The sequence below is a fragment of the Prosopis cineraria genome, unplaced genomic scaffold (assembly GCF_029017545.1).
Source record: "Prosopis cineraria cultivar Desert tree isolate PC_DT_omini unplaced genomic scaffold, ASM2901754v1 PC5, whole genome shotgun sequence".
Classification (NCBI taxonomy): domain Eukaryota; kingdom Viridiplantae; phylum Streptophyta; class Magnoliopsida; order Fabales; family Fabaceae; genus Prosopis; species Prosopis cineraria.
In genome coordinates, this window is record NW_026555336.1 from 30,339,850 (window position 1) to 30,367,596 (window position 27,747).

The 27,747-nt window shown below is 32.2% G+C and overlaps 3 protein-coding genes across 4 annotated transcripts; 2 read left to right on the forward strand and 1 right to left on the reverse strand.

The window, feature by feature from the left end:
• Positions 1-4,217: 4,217 nt before the first annotated feature.
• LOC129311419 (zinc finger protein CONSTANS-LIKE 16-like) lies at positions 4,218-6,036 on the reverse strand. Of its 2 annotated transcripts, none has more exons than XM_054953728.1 (2): positions 4,779-6,036; positions 4,218-4,676 (listed from the first exon to the last, which is right to left on the reverse strand). In XM_054953728.1, the coding sequence occupies exons 1-2, from the start codon at positions 5,916-5,918 to the stop codon at positions 4,413-4,415; spliced, it is 1,404 nt and encodes a 467-aa protein (XP_054809703.1). In that variant the 5' UTR covers positions 5,919-6,036; the 3' UTR covers positions 4,218-4,412. The 2 variants fall into 2 exon arrangements, with proteins under 2 accessions (XP_054809703.1, XP_054809702.1); XM_054953727.1 differs by having other exon boundaries at positions 4,218-4,682.
• A 1,332-nt stretch (positions 6,037-7,368) lies between these two features.
• LOC129310819 (uncharacterized) lies at positions 7,369-8,836 on the forward strand. The gene is made up of 2 exons (XM_054952734.1): positions 7,369-7,580; positions 7,654-8,836. The coding sequence occupies exons 1-2, from the start codon at positions 7,369-7,371 to the stop codon at positions 8,834-8,836; spliced, it is 1,395 nt and encodes a 464-aa protein (XP_054808709.1).
• A 5,983-nt stretch (positions 8,837-14,819) lies between these two features.
• Positions 14,820-15,605, forward strand: LOC129310820 (probable nucleolar protein 5-1). The gene is made up of 2 exons (XM_054952735.1): positions 14,820-15,155; positions 15,234-15,605. The coding sequence occupies exons 1-2, from the start codon at positions 14,820-14,822 to the stop codon at positions 15,603-15,605; spliced, it is 708 nt and encodes a 235-aa protein (XP_054808710.1).
• The last annotated feature ends 12,142 nt before the right edge of the window (positions 15,606-27,747 follow it).

Genomic DNA, 27,747 nt, shown 5'->3' on the forward strand with positions numbered 1-27,747 from the left:
CTTGAAAGGTGGAGATCAAGGATTCAGACCTTGGTTTGGACATATTTTATAATAATTATGTGATGATTTTTGATGCAATATTCTCTTTCAGCATTTAAAAATGATGCAATGTCTAACTGTGATTGTTAGTTGATAAAAAAAATTATATAGAAGCCTAAAATATATATATATATAATGACCTAAAAAATTATAAAAAAAGACATAGAAAATTATAAATAAATACCATATAAAAAATTTAACTCAAAAAATTATTGCATAGGTTCAAGCTATAAAATAAATTGTATCCAATTAATCACTGGTATCAATAATATTCAGTCTGTTTGGATTGCCTCATTAATCGATTTTTGAGGCAAAAAATCAATTAATATGAAAAGTTAGCCAAACAGTCGAAAATCATCAAAAATCGATTATGGGTCAGGACGCGCGTTTTTCCGTAAGTTCTCTCCGTCAGCTTTTGCAGAACGTTTATCAAAAAGCGTTGGGAAAAATTACAAAGAAAGGCCCAAGAAAAAATTACAAAGGAAGCACATAATTTAATAAAAATAAAATTAAACTCTCTTCTTTTCCCTTTTTTTTTCCTTAATAAAATTTAAACTTTGTATATTCAAAAAATTAATATTTAGTATTTAAAAATTAAATTATATAGTAATTTATATAGTTAAAAATTAATTCTGATTAAATTATCCAAACATCTTCAATTTTGTTAAAATCAATTTTAAAAAAACAGTATCCAAACAGATTACGTTATCACATAATCAATTATGATTAAAATCTACCACTTAATCAATTATTTTCATAATCTATTATATCCAACTGAAATTCAAACGGATCCATTACAGGATGAGAATCTAAAGAGAGTAGATGTGAATTATTTGAATAGAAGAAGAAAAGGGGCAATATGTTACAATCAGGCATTGAAAGTTGGACAAAATGGGGTTGGATTTTTGGATAGAAATCCAAATGAAGAAAGTTAAGGAGCGGAAAGGGAAGTAACATGGTGGGGAAGGAGGAGGTAGAAAGCACAACATGGCACAATCTGAATAGGAAAGTTTATCTGTGACGCCTCAGGGTGGGCCCCACAAGCAAGGGGGACCACCTTAATAATTGGCCACGTCACCCCTCTATTTGTTAAGAAAATGCCACCTCTCTCATTTAATACAATCCCCCACCATCACCATCACCTCCTTCCCTTTTCACTAATTTTATTATTTTTTATTTGAATAATTAGTTCATACTTATCCCATTTTCCTGGAAGCTCCTTATGCACTATTATATTAAGTAATTCAACGCTTAATACTTCTGATTTGTGGAAATTAAAGAATGGCTAGTATCTCACGTCAAGAGTTTTTTTTTTTTTTTAACGAATAACTTGTAAGTATTTTTACAAGTATTTTTCAAGCATGATAACAAATATCGACCTAGGTAAATTCTCATGATCTAATTCATTTAAGTTTTTTACCCAAAAAAAAAACTCCATAATCATGTGTGAATTAAGACAAGAGCCGAGACACAAAGGGGAAAACTGTCCTCTTAACAAATTATGCGTTTTGTATGCGTTTTTTTTTTAATTGCTTGTGTATTTGGTATTCTGGACATGTCTCATGTTAAATTGATGGAACTTGACAAAGGCATAGACCAGTGGCAGATTCAAGACCCTAGATTAACAGGGGAAGGATAAACTATTAGAATTGAAATTTGGTGGGGTCAAAATATTAAAACTAGTGGGGTTAAAAAGTTAATTTTACACGCTTTACATGTAACTTTCGTAAAAGTGAGTGGAGGCAAGTATTCACCCTCATTATAACGTAGGTTCGCCATGGGCATAAACTAATAGAGATTGAGTATTGACGAATTCTTTTGGGCAGCGGGGTTTACAGCAGAGTCTTAACGCTGCAACATTATCAAAACTCAAACTCAAAACACACTGGATAAATTAAAATAATCCTTACCAGTTGAACCAGGGGTCGGTGGGTTGTTTTTTTTTTTCCTTAACTTCAATGGAGTGGCAACACAGCATAATATCCATTTAAACTAATTCGGGCAGCGCAGCAGAATCATATTATTTGGACTTCAAACTCACAATGAACCGTAATCAAATATAATTTAAATAAATAAATTTTAATTTACACTAGCGCATTTGGAAAATCCAAAGTTATTATTGTATCCAATCTTGCTCTTTGATTATTTATGCCTTTCAATTTTTTTCTGAGTTTAATTAACAATATAAATTGGGTTATATATTATATATTCCCTCCGTCCTTTCTTGTATATAAGAGGTTTTCTATAACTTTTTTTTTATTCCTAAATATAAGAGATTATTAGCATATTTTTTAATAAATGAACCATTATACCCTTATTAAATTGGAAAGAGAAAAATATAAGTATTTTTATTAATTTACTTTGAAAAAAATATTCATTTTTTATTTATAATAATTAGGGATAAAATTAAAATGTTAATGTACTTTTAATTAAATAACAAACTTTTATTAATTTTTATAATTTAATTAAAAATATTTTATATATAAAGTCGGAGGGAGTATAAATATAATTTGCATTCAAGAAGATTTCATGCTTCAATCCCACCTCCTTTTTAAAGCTACGCCTCTAAACTATAAGGATATGCATGTTTTGAAAGAAAAGAGTCAGAAAAGGAAAGAATTATATGCTCACTTAGGTGAGATTATGAGTTTAAACTTTTGAAATGAAAAATAATAGATTAATAGAGTTATCTAATTTACATTCCTATTCTATCCATTTTGGAGTGTCTTTGAGGGCATATTTGAATACTCTTTGAGAATCAATTAGGGGGGCCTAAAATCATGGTTCTGGAAAAAGGCATCCGTACACCCCTATAGTTTCATTTGTTTTTTCAATGGTTGTAGGGATTGAAAATATTAAAAAATAATATAAAAATTAAAATAAAATTTGATAAAATTATAAGGATTAAAAATTATATTTTTTTGTTTAATAGTATTAGGGGGAAAATGATGAAAATTCAAACAAATTGGACACACATTTTCAATATTTTATTTCATAAATTATGGGTCATATATGGTAATTGAACCTTCCCTCTTCTCACCTAATATTTTACTCTCCTGCTGTTTCTTTTCATACAATTTTTTTTTAAAATTTTTTTTAACTGAGTTACATAGATAAAAAAATTAGTGGAATTAGTTAAGTGTTTGATTTTTTTTAAATTAATTTCACCAATATTACCCTTATATCTCAAATAGTATTATTTAGTTTATTTCCTTTGCAATAAATATTGTTACAAGGCAATTATAAATTTTTTCTTACCAAAATAAGAATTTTAAAGGGGCTTTCCAATCTTAATAATAATAATGTTTTCTTGGAAGAACTTAATAAAGGCTTCATTATTTTTCATAAAAGATGCTATATTTAGAAACATGAAAAAAATTTAGGTGCTGCCTGGATTTATATTTTGAATTTAATTTTTAAATTTTAAATTTAAAATCCAAACGCATACTTAGATTTTCTTTTTTTTTTTTTTAACCGTGGAATATTTTACGGTTTTCAATTAAGACTAAGAGACCATCATTTTCATGCCAAAAAAAATTGAGTTCTTTCTTTTAAGAAAAAAATATAATTTTAAATTTTTAAATTTTACTCATATTTTGTTATTGATTCTTACACTTTTATTTTTTATTATTTTAGATTTCTCAATGAATAAGGTATAAGAATCTTGAAGAAACTTAAAATAATAAGAAATAAAAGTATATGGACAAAAAAAATAAAAAAAAACTATAGAGATTAATAATAAAATGTGAATAAAATAGGAAACTAAAATTATGTTTTTATTTTTTAAAATTTATTGGTGAAAAATTATTAGACGAAGCCTTTATAATTTAACCCCTACATATGAACCACTCGAATCAGGCACACGACTTTAAGTCCTTGCTAGTTTCACACGACAATCATCTACGTTGAAATTATTTGGCAGAGGATGACAAAAAAGAAAAAAACGTGGATTTATGTTACTGTTTAGCTGTACTGAACTACAGGACAGGCCAAGCCAGATCTGCTAAGAAAGATGCCGCTTCCTGTTTTCCACATTTTACTCACCCCCTCCAAAGGAGACTACAAAATCAGTACTTCCTTTACTGTTGCATGCTTTGGCTCTTTCTTTGCATTGAGGCTCTCCGGCCCAGTCATCGTCACTGTAAAGGGCTTGAAAAGAAAGCCATGCTGACAACCAGTTATATAATTCAAAAAACTCCATTAATTATTCATTCATTCATTAATATCGGAACTGTGTACACATCAAGTTTGATAGATGATGGAATATATATATAGCTATATATTTATAACCATGGGCATCGCAACATTTAATGGCAGGGGAAGCTAGTAGGTAGTTAGCAAAGCTGAAAATTAAAGAAAGGCTTTGACTTGATTCATTTGCTGAGCAGAGGAAACGAAGATGGTGCTGGGACTGTGAACGAAGCTCTCTTTACGAACCTCCCTTTCATTCTGGGTCTCTTCTCAGCATTCAATTTGCGAACCTCGTACCTAATTTTCTTCGAGAACAACCTCGTCCTCCTCTTCTCTCTGTACCTCGACACCCTCGCTTCCCTTCCTCCGTCTCCGATCCCCGCGTGACAACCGTACGTCCCCATTTCTCCATAGTAGGGTTGATGAAGCTCCAGCCCACACGTTCCCTGTTTCTATCATTTCAATATCAGTTACTATAATCTTGGCAATGCAAATCAACACAGTTTCATTCTGTTCAAATGTAAATATGTGATATGAAATAGATGTACCATGCACTCCGGCCAACAATCGTCGGGGTCGAAGTCTGGTTTGCCACCGTTCGTCCATGGAGATTTTTGACATGCCCAAGCGGATATGACTGCTTCGTAGTCTAACTGCAACAGTATTTTCTTCTTCTTTCTCTGATTGCTATTTTCTCTGAGCTCTCCTTCGTTGTTTCTAATCTCATTAGCCATAACCAAATCGACCTTCTTCTCCTCCTCGTCAGCCTGTTCACGTGTCGCCGGAGAGTCGTAGTCGAAGTTCAATTCAAACGGTTCTCTGATTTCCATCTCCATCTCGCTCGTCGTCTCGACCTTACAAGGGCTCTCTTCATCCTCCACCTTCACTTTTTCACTGTCCGCACAACACTCCCTTGATTCCTTCTCTTTAGTGTCGATTAGCCCCAAATCGTCCATGCCTATACACTCATTGTCTAATCCCCTGCCCAGTAAACTCTCAACATCGGCAGCAAACTGTGCTAGTTCCGTTTCCGTCGGAAGAAACCCGTGTAAATTGTCCACCCCGCTATTGCTTTTATTTGCCGATGAGACTTTGCTCTCTGCTTGCTTCGTCTCTTTATTGTCCGTCTGGTTTCGACCGGGTGTCGCTGCTGTTGTTGCTGTTTTAGCCGAAGTCAGAGAGTACGGAGGAGTACATAGCTCGGTCACCAACGGATCGAATATGGGTACCCGATAAAGAAGCTGCTCTTCGTTTTCATCATGCGAATTGGAATACTCATCGGAACCCACTTCCGGAACCAGATGGAAAGGATTTCTGGCGGGTTCGTAACGTCCTCTGGGTGTTTCAAGTGCGGCGGAAGACTGGTTATTCTTTCCATGTCGAGGAGTGCGAGCCTTCTTGGTGATGCCTCGGTGCCATGAGGGAGCCAGAGAGAGATCCATGGCAGCTAAAACAAGGACATCGGAGGAGGAGGAGGAGGAAGATGATTTCAACGACGCTGTTTTTAATCGGAGCCGTTCATGGCGACGAGCCAATTGATTGGCGGAGTGAACCAGAGAGTCACAGGACTGGCAGAGGAAAGCATCGTCGGCGGCACAGTACCAACGAGCTCGCTTCCTTATGCAGCTGTCGCAGGCTCTGGCAGTCTTGCCGCCGACGGAGTTGGCGGCGTGCTTAGTAGAAGTCATGAAAACAAGATTTAAGATTCGGAGAAGAAGAGTGAAATGCAAAGGAGAGACAAGGTTGAAGGAAAGAAGTGGGATTATTTGAGAGGAGAAGGGGAAGGGGGAAGGAAGGGGGTGACCCACAAGAGGCGCTTTTGCAGTATAAGTAAGAGGGAGAGGAAGCACTTTTGATTGCAGTGGAAGTGGTCCAAGGCCTTATCTGGTTCGTGATTGGTTGAGCTGGGAAAGTTGATCCTAAACTCTGTGTTATGATTGGGTAAGTTTCTAATCACAGGGATTTCTGGTGGCACCCCACTTGGGCCCCACTTGCGGCATCAGCATGGCCCTCCCTCTCTACCATACAGCATACACCCTCCTTTGTTCTCTCTCCTCGAAACAGTCCCAACAATGCTGCCAATGACCATGTTTTTTTTTATTAGGTCGGTTAAATAAAGGAGAATCAGTCTAAAGTTTTATGTAAGCACTTTAAATACGCTGAAGTTTCATAAATTTAAAAAATAACTGCCAGGTCCCTAGAAACTTAAGAGTGAATAAGTCTGAAAGTGAAATTACCCATTTGCCCTCTAACATTGAAAATAAGATTTTGCTTGCGCGCACATGTCTAAGGAAACCCATGATCAGCAATAGTGAAGGTTGCTGCATATCCATGGTTGTTGATCACGGTAGGATCATCTTCACTTCCTCACGTCCATGATTACAGCCGTTGTCTTCATCTAAGTGAGTTGGGAGTGTTTCTTCTGTAACAGCAGCATTTCATCGGCAGAAAATAAATTTTTTAGGTAAACGATAGTTGGCCGTAAATGGTTACGTAAATTACTGATCAATAGTAGCATATCCATTGTTAGCTGGGTAAACGATTTCTTGTGCGTTAATGATTTCATTATTGTTTAAGGGTAGAATAATGCTTTCTGGGTAAACCTGCGATCATTCAGTTTGCATTGCTGATATATGGAATAATCTGGTGCAACACTGTTTCGTTGACAAATATCTGATATGAATATCTCTCTACATGTTGTCAATAGTATTTTGTTGTGTTGTCAATATGAGATGAATAGTTGTCAATACATTGTACTGTGCAGGCTAACCAATAAGAATGCAAGCACTACTGGAAAACATGTATTATATTATTTTTTTCATATAGGACAATTTATATATTATTCCCAAGCATCTGAGGTAAGCTTGTTTTGTTGAAAAATCTCTGCTATTAATGAACACTACGTCTTGTCAATAGTGGATAAATATGTTGTTAATACACATTGTCTAGTTGTCAATATACTGTGTGTGGTGCAAGTTGACCTGTAAGATGGCAAGTTCTTCAGGAGAACATATATTATGTTTTTTCCATATAGGGGGGCATTTTCAAAATGATGACCAAGGAAGTATGCAATATGTTGGGGGGAGTGTTAGAACTAGAATAATAAAGGAAGGGACAACATATGAAGAGTTGACAAGAATGATATCATCAATTATAGGGAATGAAAGTAATATGATCAAGTTAAAATTCACAGTCAATGTTGATGCAAGCACACTTGTAGATCTAGTTGATGATGATGGAGTAGAACATCTGATCAAATATAACAAACAAAGTGGACATGTGTATGTAGTTGCAAATGGGAATGACACCATAGAAGCATCACTGGATTGCCCATTAGAGAACCAACACGTGTAAGTTGTGTAAATTTGTTTGTTAATGCAAATATGTTGGAAAGAACAATTGTAATGTTGTCATTGAATGCAGGATTGATAATTTATTGAGAGTTTCAGATAGATGCTCTTTCTCTCCACCAAGTATCTATCCTGAGATTGAAGACTCGGAATTGGCATGCGCTGTACAAATGGTACCTACACCAATACCTGAAATGAGTTCTATGAAATGGAAGGATTTGTTAGTAGGTAAAGGGCAATTTTTTCCTAATGTTGATGCCTTTAGGCAAGCATTGTACAAGTATAGCATCTCCTACAAGTTTTCATACAAGTTTAAGAAGAATAACAAAGAGAAGATCATTGCATATTGCAAGGTGGAGGGCTGTGAATGGAACATTGCAGCATATTCAATAGGGAAAGATAATGAGATTTTAAGGGTTACAAAATTCAACAATGATCACACCTATAATGTGCAAGACAACCTTATTGTGTCACACCCGACAAGGTCAAAATTAACATCATCAATCATGGTTGATGCTCTAAGGTCTAATATAGATAAAGGTGTCAATGAACTTGCAAGAGATTTGTATAAAGAGTATGGTGTGCGATTGAGCTACAGTCAAGCCTATAGGGGAAGAGAAAAAGCATTGCGAGAAATACATGGTCGTGCAGAAGATTCTTATAGCATAATCCCTTGGATTTGTGATCGATTAATGGAAACTGATCCGATGACAATTGCAAAATGGAATGCCTCAAATAATAGATTTGAGAGGCTATTCATTGCTTATGGATGCTCTATATCTGGTTTTTTAGGAGGTTGTCGAGCCATACTTTATGTAGACGGATGTCACCTAAGCGGTCCATACAAGGGAACAATGCTGTCAGCATGTACATATGATGCTGATAATGACTTATTTCTGGTAGCATATGCCATTGTTAGTGGGGAAACATTAGAAGATTGGTCTTGGTTTCTTCAAAATGTCAAAGACATATCAAGATCAGTGGAGTTAACAATTATTTTTGATCAGAATAATGCGATTATTGGTGCCGTGCAAGCTATATTTGGTAGTGGTGAGAGACATGCATTTTACTACCGTTATGTGAAGGAAAATTTTAGCACAGCATTTACGAAAATTAATAGAGGTAAGACGCGTACCTCGAGCAACATGAAAGATGATGCATTGAAATTACTTGATGCAATTGCCTATGCAAGGCATGAGGCTGAATTTAATGTTGCAATGGGGAATCTAAGATTATTTTGTCCACAATTGGCATAATGGGTTGAAACCCAAGGGGATGTAGATCGATGGGCTCAATGCAAGTTTGGATATAAACGATGGGATAATATCACAGCTAATCTTGCAGAATCCTTTAATGCTTGGATTGTGAAAGAGAGAAAACACAATGTTAATGTCTTGATTCATGAGCATAGAGAGAAATTGGCAAAGAAGATGGTCGCTAGCAAAGCGACTATGGGAAATTGAAAACATGGTGTCGGGCCTAACGTTGAGGCAAAAGTTATGGAGCAAGTTGTGAGAGTTGAAAATTTACACGCACAAATTTATAGAGAAAATTTGATCTCTGTGCAAACTATATCAGTTAATGGACTAATACACTTGAATGTTGATCTTGCAGCACATACATGCTCTTGTTTAGCATGGCAAATGAGTGAAATACCTTGTGCACATGCTTGTGCAGCAATCAAGCTACTTCATGGCAATGTGTACAATTTTATGGATGAATGTTACAAGTTTACTGCTCAAGAACAGATATATGCCACCAGCGTGAAGCCGATAGCCACATATGACTGTCCACATCCAGAAGCATTGACGGTGACAAATTTATTAACCGAAACCTTTTTGGAGCCACCAATGACTAGAAGGCCTCCTGGTAGGCCAAAGAGTAAAAGAAGGGAATCTCAATTCCAAAACAAAAAGGTGTGCCATTGTGGAATATGTCATGAGATTGGTCATACCTCCAAGACTTGCAAGAATCCTAATCCATGCTAGAAAATATTACAGACAAGTGTATTTTTTTGTTTATATATATTGAACTTGTTTTTGTTTACTTTTTGGTTTATTGTACATAATGTATTAGCACTTTTCAATGGCAAATGCATAAATTGTAAATGAATTGATACCTTATAATCAAGGACTAATGGCAAGTAGTCAATAGGTTCTTGCACCTGATTGATTTTCGCAGGGATTAACAGCACCAAGTGCATCAACACTTGTAAATGGAGAATTAACACATTGTCAATATAGTTATATCCACTTTTCAATAGGCAACGGAAGTAGTCAACAGGTTCTTACACCTTGTTGAATTTTAAAGGGAATAACAGCACTTACTGCTTCAGCACTTGTTAATGTCGAATTACTACCTTGTCAATATAGTTAATAGTACTTGTTAATATCCAAAGCTAAGTAGTCAACAGGTTCTTGCACCTTGTTGAATTTTAAAGGGAATAGCAGCACTTACTGCCTCAGCATTTGTCAATGACGAATTACTACCTTATCAATATAGTTAATAGTACTTGTCAATCTTTAAAGCTAAGTAGTCAACTGGTTCATTTAACTAGCTGATTTTCCAAGGAAACGATAGCACTTACTACCTCAGTACTTATCAATGGCAAATTACTACCTTGTCAATATAGTTAATAGTACTTGTCAATCTCCAAAGCTAAGTAGTCAACTGGTTCATTTAACTAGCTGATTTTCCAAGGAAACGACAGCACTTACTACCTCAGCACTTGTCAATAGCGAATTACTACCTTATCAATATAGTTAATAGTACTTGTCAATCTCCAAAGCTAAGTAGTCAACTGGTTCATTTAACTAGCTAATTTTCTAAAGAAACGACAGCACTTACTACCTCAGCACTTGTCAATAGCGAATTACTACCTTGTCAATATAGTTAATAGTACTTGTCAATCTCCAAAGCTAAGTAGTCAACTGGTTCATTTAACTAGCTAATTTTCCAAGGAAACGACAGCACTTACTACCTCAGCACTTGTCAATGGCGAATTACTACCTTGTCAATATAGTTAATAGTACTTGTCAATCTTCAAAGCTAAGTAGTCAACTGGTTCATTTAACTAGCTAATTTTTCAAGGAAACGATAGCACTTACTACCTCAGCACTTGTCAATGGCGAATTACTACATTGTCAATATAGTTAATAGTACTTGTTAATCTCCAAAGCTAAGTAGTCAACTGGTTCATTTAACTAGCTGATTTTCCAAGGAAATGACAGCACTTACTACCTCAACACTTGTCAATGACGAATTACTACCTTATCAATATAGTTAATAGTACTTGTCAATCTCCAAAGCTAAGTAGTCAACTGGTTCATTTAACTAGCTGATTTTCAAGGAAACGACAGCACTTACTACCTCAGCACTTGTCAATGGCGAATTACTACCTTGTCAATATAGTTAATAGTACTTGTCAATCTCTAAAGCTAAGTAGTCAACTGGTTCATTTAACTAGCTGATTTTCTAAGAAAACGACAGCACTTACTACCTCAGTACTTATCAATGGCGAATTACTACCTTATCAATATAGTTAATAGTACTTGTCAACAGTGAATTATTAACTTGTTAATGTGCTTATAGACACTTGTCAATAAAGTGATAACAACTTGTTGACATGCAATTAATAAAACAGACTGTCTGCCACATTTACAAACTTGTAATCAGCTTTTATAACCAGCGTTATGTAAGTTAACTACACAAAATGAGCTAACTATACAAAGGGATATGATGATCAATAAAATTACATCCTAAGGATCTATAAAAAATCTTCTATTTCCTTTTCCTCATCACTTGGGATCCTACCTTCACATTGTTATGATGACTCAGTAGCCACCACAAGAGTTCTACCTTCTTCTTATAGAGGTCATCCTGCACCACAAGTAAGTCTTATAAGGGATAACAACAAATATGTAGTACATGAAAGAGGAAAAATGTAAAGCAAAGAATGCATACGTCAGAGTATTTTGGCATCATATACCCATTCTTATCCACAGTGTTGTCCCACGATTGTAACCATGTCATAACGTGCACCCCACAAGTATGGCTAAAAACAAAATAAAAAACATAACGTAAAATTAATTTTTCACGTGTAAATATAAGCTTAATGATGTATAAACATAAAAGGAACTCACGTATCAGTTTGCACATGAACTTTAGCCCATATAATGTCTGTGCTAACATCATCCTCAAACAATTGTGGCTTGACTGCACGAAGTAGAGAGTGAAAGCAATTCCTTTGCAAACTCAAGACTTGCAATGTTAGTAATGTTAATTTACAACTAATCTAGAAGACAACGACAAATATAGATGTTGGTAATGTTGAGTGATAAGTATAGACATACGCATCCTCTTGCCATCATTTCTTTGGGATCCAGTTGTCCTTTCTTCTTCTTCTTCTCCTTTCCCTTGCCCTTCTTCTCAACATTCTCTTCTTCTTCCTCTTCCTGCTGTCTTTGGAAATACTCCCTGTTACTGACCAATGAATCTAACACATAGAAGTTCTTACTCTTGGTCTCAAAGACATAGCAAAACCAGTGACTATGGAACAGAGTTAGGCCAAAAATAAAATCACAATCAGTAATGTTATATCCAACAAACTCAGGAAATATTTCTCCCTTGTTGTCATCTACCGTCCATTTCAATGGGTTGCTGATAATTTTTAGCATGAATTCAGAACCAAAGATATGTCTCTGGACTTTCCTTCATTTTCCTCTTAGTCACCTACCAAAGTTCGGGCAACCATTGACATCACCCTGTCACTAATCCATCTCTTTCCACCAAAACATTGTAGCTCTGCACGAGTCAAGTAGTAACTATACAAATCTACAATGATCCTATTAAAGAAGAAGGAAAAATTAAATAGATTGTCACTAATACTTTAGTCAGTCAATTTTTAGGCACAGTATAGGGACTTACTTGTCTCCCTCATCTTCCTCACATGGTGTTGTGCATATTTGAAATAATTGCTCCTTCTCATCCATTTTTCTCTTCTTTCCAACATTAGTTCTAACCCATGGAGATTTCATAGCAGATCTTTTATATCCTTTTGATCTTCTGGGATGTTTACTTAATTGTTCTTCTCCTCTCCCTTCCTCGTCCTCGGCAGAATCTTTCCCTCCTACACCTGCCTCCTTAGCCTCTTCCTCTTTTGAATCGTCATTGTTGCCCTTTTCTTTAAGAGAACCTTGCTGTTCATCATCTTTTTCTTTATCTTCTTCACCTTTTAATTTTTCTTCTTCATTCTCTTCCTCTTTTGATTGTTCAGCTCCTTCTTCGTTGTATTCTTCCTCTTCTAATTTTTCTTCTTCATTCTCTTCCTCTTTTGATTGTTTAGCCCCTTCTTCGTTATATTCTTCCTCTTCTAATTTTTCTTCTTCATTTTTTTCCTCTGAAGCTGTCCCCTCATCAACAAGTCCTTCCTCTTCTATTTTTTCATCTTCATTCTTTCCCTCAGAATCTATCCCTTTATCATCATCTTCTTCCTCTTGTGATTTTTCCCTTTCTTCCTCTCTTGAGCCTTGTCCAAGCAGCATTGATTGTAAGCTCATTAACTCCTCTCCAATGTCAGACACAAATGACAGTACTTTTCCATATAGCCTCCTTACTTCCTGCAAGATTACTAACTCAGTGCATAAATAAGACCATATATATCTATCCATTGTACTCTATTTTATACATACCGGGTGAATAAATGCTGATTCTTGATACACCTTGGTAGATGAACTACCATGTACAGTAGTTGGCTCATGCAAGATGCCTCGGTTGCTCTTTTTCTCCAACTTTATTCTTATATTCACTTTATCATCGTCCCAATATTTCAGAGCATCTACGGATTTTGGACAACCTTGGCCAATTGGAAAATTCTGGAAGCCCCATACCTAAAAACTTGACAAATCAGTATAAACATAAAACCTTTACATAGAAAACTTTGAAAGGCTATCACTTTGGATTAATGTAAATTGAACACACACTTACCATTAGAAAGTAGATACATCCCCCAACGTTCTTCCTCGTCCTTCCCTTCCCTTTGCTCAGCTGTTTCTTGTAGTCTTCTACCTCCTTGTAAAGTTCATTAAAAATGAACGTACCCCAATCATATGCGCTTGGTTTCTTTTGTGTCTCATAAACGACCTTCAATATACGGTCGCTAACCTCAAGACTTGCGGTTAGCAATAGCAAGGTTCTCAATGCATACATTACAAAAAGTAACTCAAATTTAGCTACCTCTTTTCTAGATATAATCATTTCAGCTATTTCCTTGTAAGGCATTTTATAGTAAGTATTTCTCAAATTCTTAAAAGCTCTATCATTCACATTGACATCCCCAGTAATTTGCTTACCCTCACTATGTAAGCCCATCAAGTCATTCACATCCTTGGCCTTCATTTGCTTGATTTTCCCCCTTATACATATTTCACTAGTTGGGGGGTCAAAGGCACGTATCAACTCTCCACAAATATCTCTTTGAATTTTTTTACAAGACACATCAAGAAGCCTATGGAATCCTAGCTTCTCAACCTTTTTTGTAATTTCTCATCTTTCTTAACATATTTTGCCACTTCACCAAATTAGCTAGGAGAGCAGTGCGTATGAAATGGTACGGTATATCTCTTCACTGTTGTCTTTGCTTTATCTTTCATCTTCCTTTATCTGGAAAACAAATAGAAAAGTTCAATTACATGTGTTGAAAAGAGATATATGCATACTAGTCATTATTAAGTTCCAACTCACAGATTTCTGCACTGGCATTGTTTATTAGTAAGAAAAAAACACAAGTCACAAACGCATGACGGTTCACTAGTTATGACAGTTCTCTAGTCAATGGAGCATACTGTTGTTGTCAATGGAGTTTATGGTTGTAGTCATTGAAGTAATTAGTTGTCATTCATGGAATAAATAATTTTGGTTAATATAGCATATGGTTGTTGTCAACAAAGAAAGCAGTTGTCGTCAATGGAGCATCCATATTTAAAATTACATATTTTTAAGCCGAATTGGAAGTTAAACTAACCACAATAACAATATAAAACACAAGAGGAGTAGTTGAAAGTTGAAGCATGCAAATACGCGCCTTAAGTAATTACAAAAATCTCATGCATAGCTACACTTTTGCAACATATCAGAAATATACTTGGTAAGCTTGACTTGATAAACATTAGAGAACTGTGTGACCAAGTTTTGTCTCTTTCACAATACAGAGCACAACTATATTATTATCTTAAGAGCAGGATGAACACTATTGCACCCAATTTGACCGCTCTTGTTAGGAAGCTTGTTGGTGCTCGCCTTATTGCCCATGGTGGTAGTTTCCTCAATCTTGCAAAGCTGCCAGAGAGTACTGTACAGATACTTGGTGCTGAAAAGGCTCTCTTTAGGGCCTTAAAGACTAAGCATGCTACCCGAAAATATGAGCTTATTTATTATGCATCATTAATTGGTCAGCCTGCTCAAAACTTTAAGGGTAAAATTTCTCGATCACTTGCTGCAAAGACAGCATTGGTGATTATGGAAGATGCTCTTGGACATGGTCAACATAATTCAATGGGATTGGAAAACAGAGCCAAGGTGCTTGTGCTATTCTTTAGTTAGTTCTACTACTTTTGTTGTCACTTGCTACCATTTCTTATATATACTTGCACACAGCTTGAAGCACGCCTAAGGAGTCTTGAAGGCAACGAGCTAGGTAGACTTGCCGGTTCAACTAAAGAAAAGCCAAAGATAGAAAGCTATGACAAAGATTGGAAGAAGGGAGTTGGAGGCTTCCGTCAAGCTCCTTACGGTGCGTCTGTGGATGAGGAAATGCAAGAGCTTCCTGTTGCTGAAGAAAAGAAAGAAAAGAAGAAAAAGAAGAAAGAGAGAAGTAGGGACGACGATGCTACTCTACAAGCTGATGCTGGCAAGGAATCAGATCAGGTGGAAACTGCAAAGAAGGAGAAGAAGAAGAAACGTAGGGATTCTGCTGAGGATGGCCAGGTGCAGGCCGAGGAGGATTACAGAGACGGTGAATTACAGTGAGAAGAAAACTGACATACGAGCAAAAAAACAGAGACGGAGAATTACAGTTATGTGTGAAAACGGAGATGCAAAAAATTAAAGTTACAATCGAGATACCAGCTAAAAAAAGAAAAGAATAAAGAAAGGAATAATGGGAGAAGAAAATGCATAATGCATGGCAGTTGAACCTGTGGTGGCGAGACGGCGGCAGAGGACGGCAGAGACAGTCCGATGATGGCAATTAGGGCAAATATGAGTCGCTGAAGCAGGAGCGAGCAACTCTCGTTCTTTACTCCTTCGAGTTTTTCACTCTCTAACGATGCGACGGTCTTCTCCGATGGAATGCGACCGCGAGAATAGTGCTCGGCCGTTAGCTCTGGAGCACGACATAATGAGGAAGACACAGCCGTCTTCAGTTTCATGGGTTAGTGGGAAGCAGACCGATTTTTCATATTTCAAATAGAGGGCAAATGGGTAATTTCGCTTTCAGATTTATTTACCCTTAGGTCCCTAGGGACCTGGCAGCTATTTCTTAAATTCATGGGACCTCAGCGTATTTAAAATGCTTCCATGGGACTTTAGACTGATTCTCCCTTAAATAAATCATACTATCTTCGTTCTTTATTATTATTTATTTTGGATAAGTAATTATTTATTAACTTATATTTTTTAATAAAGTTGGATAAAATTTTGATTCCTACAAAAATTTGTACATTTTTTTAATTGTATCCTTATAATAGTTAATTTATTCAAAACACCATCACTGTTAATGGATGGAATATACTCACTCCGTTAAAAAATATAAGATATTTTTAACCAAATCTTATCCAATAAAGTAATTACTACTTTTAAACTAACCCTATCTTTTTATATTTACTCCTATTAAATACCCTATAATAAATATAAAGTCACTGTTAACATGGACACTTTTAAAAAAAGGCAATGATTATACCTCAAAAGATTAAAACGCCTTATATTTTTAAACATGTAACTTTTCAAAAAAAATACTTTATATTGTTGGATATTGTTGGACGGAGGGAGTAATAAATTACGAATATAATTAGAAAAAATATAAAATTTACCTAATACCTTATATTTTAAACTAAATGGCACTTTTAAAAAATTCCCTCAAATAGAATAAACTTTTAATTCTATCTCTATTTAATTATTTTTTAAATTTATATTACATTTTCTTTGATAGTTAATGAGTTTAAAGGAAGATAATATAAAAAAAATGTAATTAATACCGCATCAAATATCTTAAACAAGCTTCATTTTAAATTATAAGATACTTTTAAAAAATTTTAACCTCTTAAAAAATAAGATACTTTGATATAAGATTTTATTAATGATATTTTTTAATATTACCCTTCTCATTATGTTCTTTTTTTTTATATTTTTTCATAAATGGAGTATTAAATAAAAGATATTTTTGAAAGTTTATATTTTTTTAAAAAGTAATGAAGTGTATTTAATAAATTTTATTGATATATGTAATTTTATCTAAAATGATTTTATAAATTGAGATAGAGTGGGTATTAAGAGCAAAAAAATATCCTTTTAAAGACGTTTTGTAATAAAGACTTGAGGGAGAATTAAGAATCAAAAAATCCTTTTAAAAAGTGCTCTGTGGCAAAGACCAGAGGGACTATAATACTATTGAGCTATCAAATGCTAATAAGGTTTAGTTTTATAATTTCTTTCAAGTGTTAATCTTTCTGTGTGTTTCCGTAAGCCATCAACTCATGTATAGGCTTGTGAATTTAGAGGGGTGAATTGTGTTATAGGATGGGGCAGCAGCGTCTTTTCAAGGCTATAAATTTGAATGAGACCCTTTTGTGCGCGTACGTGGGAGTGACACAGATACGTGGGCTACACTCCTGACTTTTGTTCCGCGGTCCCCTTCGTCCTTTATCTCTATATATTATCTCATACTCTCTCTCTCATTTTCTCTGAATACATAAACGGCGATCACACAGGAATTTAATTATAGATTTAATTTGATTTATAATATGACTTCATCTGCGTCCGATGAAGCACGTCAAGCAGAGAATTGATCTGCTAATTTGTCTTTAAATTCAAGGGCCGAGTGGCCAATGAAGCAGTGCCAGACTTCATGGAAGCATCTGGTTGGGAAGATGAAAGGGTCACATCTTTTTAAGTTACTGCAGATTCCACAATGCACCAGTCCTAACTATTCCATCTGGCCCATTTACAAGGCAGAAATGATAGATTTTTCTTGTCTTATTTATTAGTTACCTTTTTAAATTTTTACTTTAAATTTTTTAATTTAACTTTTATATAAAAAAAATTATTAATAAAATATATATTTTTAATAGAAATAAATTTAAAAAATTATTAAATTTTTACTTTAAAGTTTTTTTCTTAATTTCAATAAAATATAGTAAAAGTATATTACAAATGGGATCAAAGAAATACATTGAAGTTGCACGCCAAGCCAGGGAAAGCTTCGCGTGCGTGGATCTGATCCACTCCCCCTCATTTTTCTTCTCTTTCTCTCATCCCATTCCCACTTCTGACTAAACATTCAATGATGGAGATTCAGTTAAATTTATTTATATATTTTAATAATAGACTATAATTTCGGACTGCCCATATCAAATTTTAATAATTTAGATTTATTTATCTGTTAATATTTTATTATAATAATTTTATAAAATTTAATCTCACTCGTTGAATTTTTGCCCATGTGTTGGGAAGGAATGGGGAGATAAAGAAAATTAGATAAAAGATGAGGAGATGATCAAAATACTCAGCATTGTACATTACACTTGTATGCATGCATACATACATACATACATACATATATATATATATGCATGCTACACACATACGCACTCTTTTTATTAAAAAATATAAAATATTTTTAATTAAATTGTATATTAATAAGTGAGTTTATTGTCTTCAAATTGACATTATCTTTTTATATTTACTTTTATTTAATAAGGTGTCTCATTTAAAGATAAATAATTAAGTAATTTGTTTATTAAGGATATTTTTGAAAAAGAATTCATTAATTATATATTGAAAAATTTAAACTACCTTACATTTTTACACATTTAATTTAAAAAAATAGTTTATATTTTTAATGAAAGAAGTATTCATAAAATGCTTTCATAATTTTGCATGATTATAACCTTTCTATACTTGCATAACTTTTTCTGTAATCATAAGTCACCAAGATGATGTGTAGATTTGAATGATAGTCGTGCTTGAATTACTTCCTAATTGAGTTTTTTGCATAACCTTTTTTTGCCATACACTAGTAAAAAAAAACTTTTTATGTCACTTTTTAATGTCAATTAAGCAAATATCTATTGTCAAAAAGCTCATAGCAGCTTTGTTAATAAGGCAAAGAGTTTTAACATCGGTTATATGAATAACCGACATTAAAAATATATTCCATGTCAGTTAAAAAAGCTTAAAAAATTTAAAAAATAAATTTAAAATTTTTCAATACCAGTTTTCATAGAACCGACGTTGAAAATAGAAACAACATCGGTTTTTCAATAACAAAAATACTAACATTGTTTCTCTTTAAATATAATTCCTTTGCATCTCCGCTTTCCATAAGAACAGCTCATTTTTCCCTCTTTCTCTCTCTTCTTGAGTCCTCTTTATCGGACTCGCCTAGCTTTTAAAGCTTCAACCTTTACCCATTTTTATCATTGAGAAGCTTCATTCACCATCCGTCAATATCCATTGGCCATCTCATTTCGCCATTTGAAGTCTATCAAGGTTTGCCGCCGTTGATCTTTGGAGCAAATCTATTGTTGCCATCTCTTGTATTAGGTTCAAGTGAGTTCTTTTATTTTGGCTTTTGGGTCTCAATTTGCTTTCTTCCTCTTTCCCTTTTCTCTCATTGTAAGTGAATCTTCTTTAGATGCATTTTTTTCAATAGGTGGTTGCTCTTTATTCCTTCTCCATTTTTGGGTGTTACTTTAAATAGGTTCTTTGAGTTGTATTTTCTTCTCTAGTAGATTCTAAGTAAGTTTCATTGTTATTTTTTGCTTATTTATGAAAATTATAGTAGTTGAATTTGAAGTATTGTCTTCATATTTTTATTTTTTTCTTTGCAGTTTTTTTATTTTTTATTTTTTTTTGATATGTTGTTTATGTTAAGGGGGGAGAAATTGAGGGCTTGTTTGAAAACTTGTTCTGAGAACAGTTTTTGTTCTCCAGAACAAGAGAACAAAAAAATCTGTTTGGTAATTTATTTTTAAAAAGTATTTTAGAGTATAAAAAAATAAAATATTGTTATGAAGAATAGAAAAATAAAAATAACTTTTAGGTGTTCTGTGATTATTGTTTTGGAGAATAAGGGAGAATGAAAAGAACAACTATTTTTTTTTTCAGAACATGTTTTATAAAACACTAGTTCTCAAAACAATAAAATAAAAACAGTTTCAAACAGCCCTTGAAATTCTTTGCTTTTTTGTTAAGTTTTTGATAAAATTAAATTTATACTTTATAGGAAGAATTAAATTTATTGTGATAAATTTTGCTGTGTAATTTTGACAGTTAAGGTTTTAAAATTATTATGCTTCCAATAGATATTTTCAATTGTTTCTAGATAGAGTTTTGTGATCATTGAAATTTTGGAATGTCTTATTTTAAGAAAAAAAACTCTGCCAAAATTTTTCTAATCTTTATAAATTGAACAGCAAATATGCTTGAGCTAAGAAAGTATATATATAATTTAGTCAAAATTTGTATTCCTGTGTTTTCTTTTTTTTTTGAATTGTTTTATGTTTAAAATTTACTTGAGTTAACTTAAATTTTAAATTGTTTGATATTTGAGTTGAACTTGATTGTTATTGATTTGCTAAGAACAAATATGCTTGAGTTGAGAATGATGGCATACGAGATATTTTAGCCCAACAACTTCTACAAATATACTTTTCCAAGTAAAAAGGTTGAACAAAATTCCATAATTTTTTTAGTAGTTAAACAAATATATAGTGTAGTTGTAACTTGTTGTATAGTAATTGTAATTTTACTAGTTGGCTATTTATACTTGTTGTATAATTTATAAAATTTACAAGTTTTTAGTTCTGAATGTTAAGAAAAAACAAACAATTTTTTTTAAAAAACTTTTAACAACTGTTGATGGAAAACCATTGTTGAAAATGAATTTTAACAATGGTTATCTATAATAACTGTGATTAAAACTATTTTTAACAACGATTTTCAAATTATCATTGTTAAAATTTAATTTTTTAAAAAAATTTAATTGATTTTTGTGAACTTTCCATGTCAGTTAGTTATATAACTAAAGTGGAAAGTGAATTTTGACATTAATTAAATAACTAACATTAAAAGTTTACTTTTCACTTTCTTCTTAATAACCAATGTTAAAATTTTAAAATAATCATTGTTAGAAGTCCATCTTACAATAGTGGTAATAATGAGCACATATGTATGTCACAATCTTGGATTCTCTCTCTCACACACACGGGCTAGTTTATTATATTTATTAATAATATATCATTGTATATCAATGATAAATTTATTTTTAAATTTTCAATGATAAACTCCTTGTGTATTTATGTGAGTAGGCCATAGTCTCAAATTTTCAAAATTTTGATCCATATTTTTTAAGTATAAGATTTTTTTTGATGATAAATTCCTTGTGTATTTATGTAAACCAACCATACTCTCAATTTTTAAAAATTTCATTCATATTTTTTAAGTATAAGATTTTTTTTTGGGCTAGTGGGCCAATTTATACACATGTTATTGAATAGAAAATCTGCCTTCATATGTGAGAAATTTTAATAATTTTTTTTTCGCAAAGTGATATAGTTGTGTGTGTAATAATATTTGTGCCCCCTCTTTAACTAATTAATCAAGAGTATTTATGTAACTTATCTAGTTAATTAGATTTCAAACATGACAATTTTCAGACAACAAAAAGAAGCATGACCATTTCACCCAACATGTCAACACCATGTTAAAAATGGATTTTGGCCGGTAACAAAAGTTGGTCAAGGTTAGCAAAAATTTAATACATAACCTATAAGACAATAAGATCAAATTTTGTTGTTCATATGATAACTTTATTAGTGAATAATTTGTAAGTAAATACTCTGAGCTACTTTTTCACCATTATCTCAAGAGAGACCACATTTCCAAATCATTTTTCATAGGAAGTGCTAGCTTTATGCAAGACCAGAGTATTTAACACAATACAAATACATATATTTATTAGTTAATTTCATAGAATTCATTTTCCATATGCACAAATTTTAAATTAAATGTCAATAATTTTAAAATGATATTGTTGACATTCTGTGTGATAAGAAAAAGTGGGGATAGGGATTAGGTTATGAAAATGTTTTCCTAACAATTTGAGGAAGAAGCATTGGCAAAGGTTTAACCTTTGGTAGCATCTTGACTATAAAGTGTTAACAAAGGTTCAAATTATCACAATACTTCTCATTTTAAGCACCAGCAAAAACATGTACATAAAGCTTCTTGTAAATCTAAAAGTATTATCACTTTGCTAGCGCTTTGTTCTTTCACTTTCAAATATAAGAGAAACTATCACATGTTTTTTTATTTTTATTTATAAACAAAATTATAAATTTTAAGAAGCATTTATTACATTGTCTCAAATTATCCCTCATAAAGTCAAAATCTATTTTCGCTAGATAAATTTGTTTCATTAATTATAAGGATAATTTAGTTTAAATTTTTAATTTTATATAACTATTATACTTAATTAACTTTCATAACTTATGTGAATTAATTATTATTTGTTACATTTGAAAACGGAGAGAGTGTCAAAGAAGAGATAGCAAAAACTTTGATCTCATATATTTAGCAAGAGCAATACTTAGCGTATGGTCCTTTCAAACTATAATGTAAGATTTTTTAAAAGTCTTGCTTAATTTAAATATAGAGTAGGTTTTATATTTTTTTCCCAATTATACCTTGTTTTACAATAATGTTTTATTTTAACTGTCACCATCACTATTAATGATGTATTTTGTTCGAGAGGAGGGGAGAGGAGGGGATGGTTTTAATATCATCTTGTTTGGTTTTGTTGGAAGGGAGGAATTTTTAATGATCTTTTATTTAATTTAGAAGGGGAGGGGAGGGGTAATAACTAATTTACTGTTATGTTTCTATACATTAGTTTAAAATTTTTTTAATTGTTTCTTGTAGAAAATAATTTTACATCTCAATTTAAATTGCATGATTTTTTAAAAATCCACTTTCAACCTATCATATTGTCAATATGTGAATAAAAGAATTAAATCAATAATTATAATGATAACAATTTTTATTAAAAATTAATAACTCCTTTAAATATATAATAAAATATGATGAACCATAATTTCTTAAAAAAATCCAATGAGGTCAGTTGAGGTTTGGGAGTGAAGCACAATCTGATATAAATGAGATCTTTTTAATTATAGATATACTTAGAATATTAAAAAATAAATAAAGGTAAAATAGTTAAAAAAATTAACTCCCCTCCACAAAACCCTAATTTGGAGGGAAGCAATATGAGGAGAGAGGTTATTTTAGCTCTCCTCACTTCCAAAATTTCTCAACCAAATATCCCCTGAATCTAAAACTCCTCAATCAAACACATTCTAAAGATTTATATACGTTTGGATGTTATTGAATGTCCTTGCATTAAATTGAAAGGAAAAAAAAAAAAAGAAGAAGAAGAAGCCAAAAGTCGATTTAACCTCGCGAAGATTCACCCACATTCATCTTTTAATGACCGTGCATCTACCGCATGTTTTTTCTCCCCCAAGCCTCTTCATATATGATTGTTGCCTCTTCATTTAAGTCCAAGGCTAAAATTGGAGCTGTTGCATTGGCATACGTTACCTCCATGTAGACTGACTTGGTTTCATTGTAAGAAAATTAAACATTTAGCTCATGTAATTTGACAAAGTTACAATCCGATTTTTGAAATTTAACTTGATACAACTCAAATCCTCAAAATTTAGTCATTTAATTTTTTTAGTCCACGTACTCTATAATTTCGTCATATCTTAGCCTCTGAAGAAATCAATATTTTTTGAAAGTATATAAACTAATTCATTAAATAACTAATACTTAAAATGTTGGGTTGCTTTAAGTAAAAATTTAGATATTGAATTATAATTTAGCTAAAATTATAAGGATTAAATGATTTATTTATTTCTTCACTTTTTTTAAGAGAAAGGGGGAGAAAAACTTAATTAGGGGTAGAGACAGAAGGATCAGCAAGGTTCACAACCCTTACTAACTTTTTAAATTTTTTTTAGTAAAACGTAGAGGGTGTGTATCTTAGACCCCTAAAGTTGGCACAGTATTAAGACATTAGAAAGAATTCTCATTTTTAATTTTATAGTATACTTTTACGCATGTATAGTCGTTTCAATAGTTTGAAAATTTAGTTGTCATAGGATCTATTTGTTTTTAATAAAATAATATTATAGTTGCTTTTAAAGTATTGATATCATTTCATTTCTCTTTCATTTTATATTTGATGAAAGAAATTATTAAAATTATTACTAACAAATTTTGTTAAGCACTACAACAAAATCTGTATGCTTGATATTTTACCATAAAATCACTTACCTAAAAGTTAAGAGGTTATAATTAAGACATATTCTTTTTAAAAAAATTACTTTTGTATGTAATAACCAACCAGTGAAATTTATTATATGAATGATTTTTTACTATGATATACTGGATCTCATCGACATAAATAATTTGTGATAATTGAGCATCATTACCATGTTGATATAATTATTTACTATACTTATCAATTGAAAGAATTAAATAGCTAAATTTAGTAAGCAATTAATATTTTTTCAGATCAAATAGAATTTTAAATTTCAAAAATGTATTTAAATTATTTCATGTTCATGGACCAATTCAATTATAGTTTATATTGAGAAAGATATTGTTAAAAATTGTACCGTAGACTTAATAATTAATTATTTTTATATCATGAAAAACTGATGAGCAAAACTTAAAAAATAAAAGTATATATTTATTTTAAATATATATATATAATTGAATATAGATATATACGTTGAAATATTTATATTATATTAGTAATATATATAGATTTAATTTTCTTTCAATTATTACATATGTTATGTCATCCAAGCCTCTCCTAATAAATTTTTTTGGCACCTGAACTTAACTGAATAAGGATTTTGGTTGGGACACGACACATATGCAGTAGAAATTTCAAAATAAAGAAAAAAATAGAGAAAAGGCAACATATATAGAAGTATGGGGCTCATATTGGTGATTAATTAAGAAGAAAGATGATAAGGATGTGACGAAGTGATAAAATGTCGAAGAAGAAAAACGGATATGGATGATGTGGAGATTTCATATATGTATGGCAATGTCGCTTGTAAAATTAAGAGAGGATGGAGCACTTGTCATGGAAAACGAAATATTTGTGGACTCATTCCTTTCTTTGATTGAGACTCCACATCTGCCTCTCTCTCTTCACGTGCATGTCACATGAAATCTCTCTCACTCTCACCTTCAATTGATTCCCAAATCCAACGGATACTCAGATCAATTGACTTAGCTTAACCATATGTTTTGATTTTGAGTAATGGATAAACAAGAATTAGTAAATTCTCGGTGGGAGATAAAGAGTACGTTATACTCACGGATCTATCATGTAAACACGAGTTCTTCATCAAAGAGAATATAGGATAGTCTTGCATGCCTTATCCACGTCACTAAAAGTCAACATGAAGAGATTGTCCAAATCTTTCACATCCAAAATGGTTGGGCTTTCTTTGGGATGGTAAGTGGGTTTGGGTGGGTCAGATTAGACTTTCTTTTATGAAGAAGGTTGGGCCTACCCTTAATGTGGGCTTCCATTTAACGGAGTCTGCCGAAAGGACGACGAAAAAGAACGAAAAGCTTGTGCCTCCAAGTTTCGTTCTTGGGCCACAATGTGAATTTAAGCTTTTGTTCAAATGAAAACTTGTTTTCAAAGGCTCTGTGTGTGTGTGTGTGTGTGTGTGTGACGGGAAAAGTGATAACCTTTGAACAAGATTTTAAGCTAAATATTTTTAAATGAAAAGAGAAAGCTATCTCTTAGCTCCCTTAGGAGCTAGTTGATTATATACTCCCTCACACAGTCACTGGTTAATAAAAAAATAAAGTTAACTAACTTTAAGGTTATTAAAAAATGTCAGTTATTTTAAAAAGTAGAATTATAAGCAGATCTCACACAAAAATATTAATCACTACAAGGTCCGGATAACTAAACTAAAAGGGGCGAGAGTTAATTAAAAAAAAATTGGACACGTTCTGTTAATGATAATATATTTTCTGGTTATGGCTCATGCTACACTGTGGATGTAATTAATAATAACAGTTCAGTGATAGTGATATTTTTGATCATGCCCAAATTTACATGTGGTATTTAGAGTAAAAGACTTTCATGAGCCATGTAATAAATCCACATACTACTCCTTTATTGTAACTTTCCCAATAATATTGCTGAATATTTAGAATGAATGCTCCTTAGAAAGAATCCCTTGCCTAAAAAGAACTATTTTATGGGTTAGGGATGGGGATGAAATAATGGGAATGATGATGAAAGAAATCGACAGCTTTTAATAATAAAAGGAAAAATATCAAGGATCCTAAGTTAGAAAGTTTTTATGTGAAGAAGATCTTAGAAATTCCTTTGCACTTTTATGGTACCTATTTGGAAATAAGATTTTAGGAGTAAAGACCTAATTATCCCCTAAAGTTAATAAATTTTAATAATTTAATGGGGTATGGTTGTTATTAATTAATATAATTAGTTCTCAAAATCCAAATAGATATTTCTTTATGCAGGAGCAACAATTGTAAAATTAAACATGTGGTTATTAGTTGTAGTCGCTTGTTAATTCATATGGATTGTTATTAATTACATATGATTGCTTGTTAACACTTTCATAGATGCTTATTTATATAGAGCTAACACGTACAATTAAACATGTGTTATGAGTTACAGCACTTGTTAATTTTAAATGAATTATTTTTAATTATGTAATGTTACTTAGCTTATAAAAGCTAGATTAGACATTTATTTATAAAAGACCAATATTTTTATAATTATTAAACATGTATTATCAGTTTTTGTAATTTTTATATATAGATTACTTGTCAAAATCTAAATGTTTATCCATCCACAAAATTTTAAAGGTAGGTAATAATTAAGTTTTTTTCTCACAAAAACTTATTTTCAAATTGGTACCTGGAGTGCGGCAAAATTTCATATTTTTTACAGTCCGTCTTGGTAAAAACTCTCCAAGAGTCCTTAGATGATAATTTTTCCATATAATAACCATATTATTTGGGATATAATTATTGAACTTAGAAGCCCATTAAAACGAGCACGATGTATAGTTTACTTAATTATGGGAAAAATTGCTGAAAATATATCATCCGTTTGAACAGTATACCCTTAAATGAAATGGATAATTGTAGATTCTCAAGCTTATTTGCAAGACAGTCGCATAAACAATTAGAATAGTATGAAATAAAATTTTATTTCATACTAATCAAGCTAACAAATAAACATCGATCAAATGTTCACACAATTTAGATTAACGATAGTATATTCTTTGTAATTAGAAGATATTGTTTAACGGAATAAATCAACTGTAAAATTAAAAATGGTGCTCCAAAACTGGTTGAACTATTAATTACCGGCATCGATAACATGTGTTTTCCTGGGAGACGCGAGGGTAAATAACTATTAGAAGCTAGAGATAATTGATCCTCTTTGCAGCTTAGAATATTCTTCTTTTCATCTTCGTTTTTTATTAATTTTTGTTTATATCAAACCACTATTTAGAAGCCATATTATAACTTTGACTACTTTCAAGGAGTTAGAAAAGATCATCACAAGGACAGTAAATTCTCTCAACAAGTAGGTGACATACCTGTTAAATATGTTGAATTTTAATCCAAGAACATTAATTTAGTACAGTATTCTACTAAATACGCTATATATTATACAATCTATCCAATACTTTCTTCCTTAGAAGAATGATAGATAGTTTTGAAGGGGATCAATAATTTAGGGTAAATATAACTTTTAATCCCTACATTTTACCTTTAATTTTTGATTATTTTTTTTGATATTTTAAATCTT

What these genes read in the sequence shown, in the direction of transcription:
- LOC129311419 (XM_054953727.1), bottom strand. Translation starts at nt 5,918, where the DNA reads ATGACTTCTACTAAGCACGCCGCCAACTCCGTCGGCGGCAAGACTGCC. An exon ending in ATTGTTGGCCGGAGTGCATG is followed by an intron (nt 4,683 to 4,778) that starts GTACATCTATTT and finishes TTGAAATGATAG; the next exon opens with AAACAGGGAACGTGTGGGCT.
- LOC129310819 (XM_054952734.1), top strand. Translation starts at nt 7,369, where the DNA reads ATGATATCATCAATTATAGGGAATGAAAGTAATATGATCAAGTTAAAA. An exon ending in CCATTAGAGAACCAACACGT is followed by an intron (nt 7,581 to 7,653) that starts GTAAGTTGTGTA and finishes CATTGAATGCAG; the next exon opens with GATTGATAATTTATTGAGAG.
- LOC129310820 (XM_054952735.1), top strand. Translation starts at nt 14,820, where the DNA reads ATGAACACTATTGCACCCAATTTGACCGCTCTTGTTAGGAAGCTTGTT. An exon ending in GATTGGAAAACAGAGCCAAG is followed by an intron (nt 15,156 to 15,233) that starts GTGCTTGTGCTA and finishes ACTTGCACACAG; the next exon opens with CTTGAAGCACGCCTAAGGAG.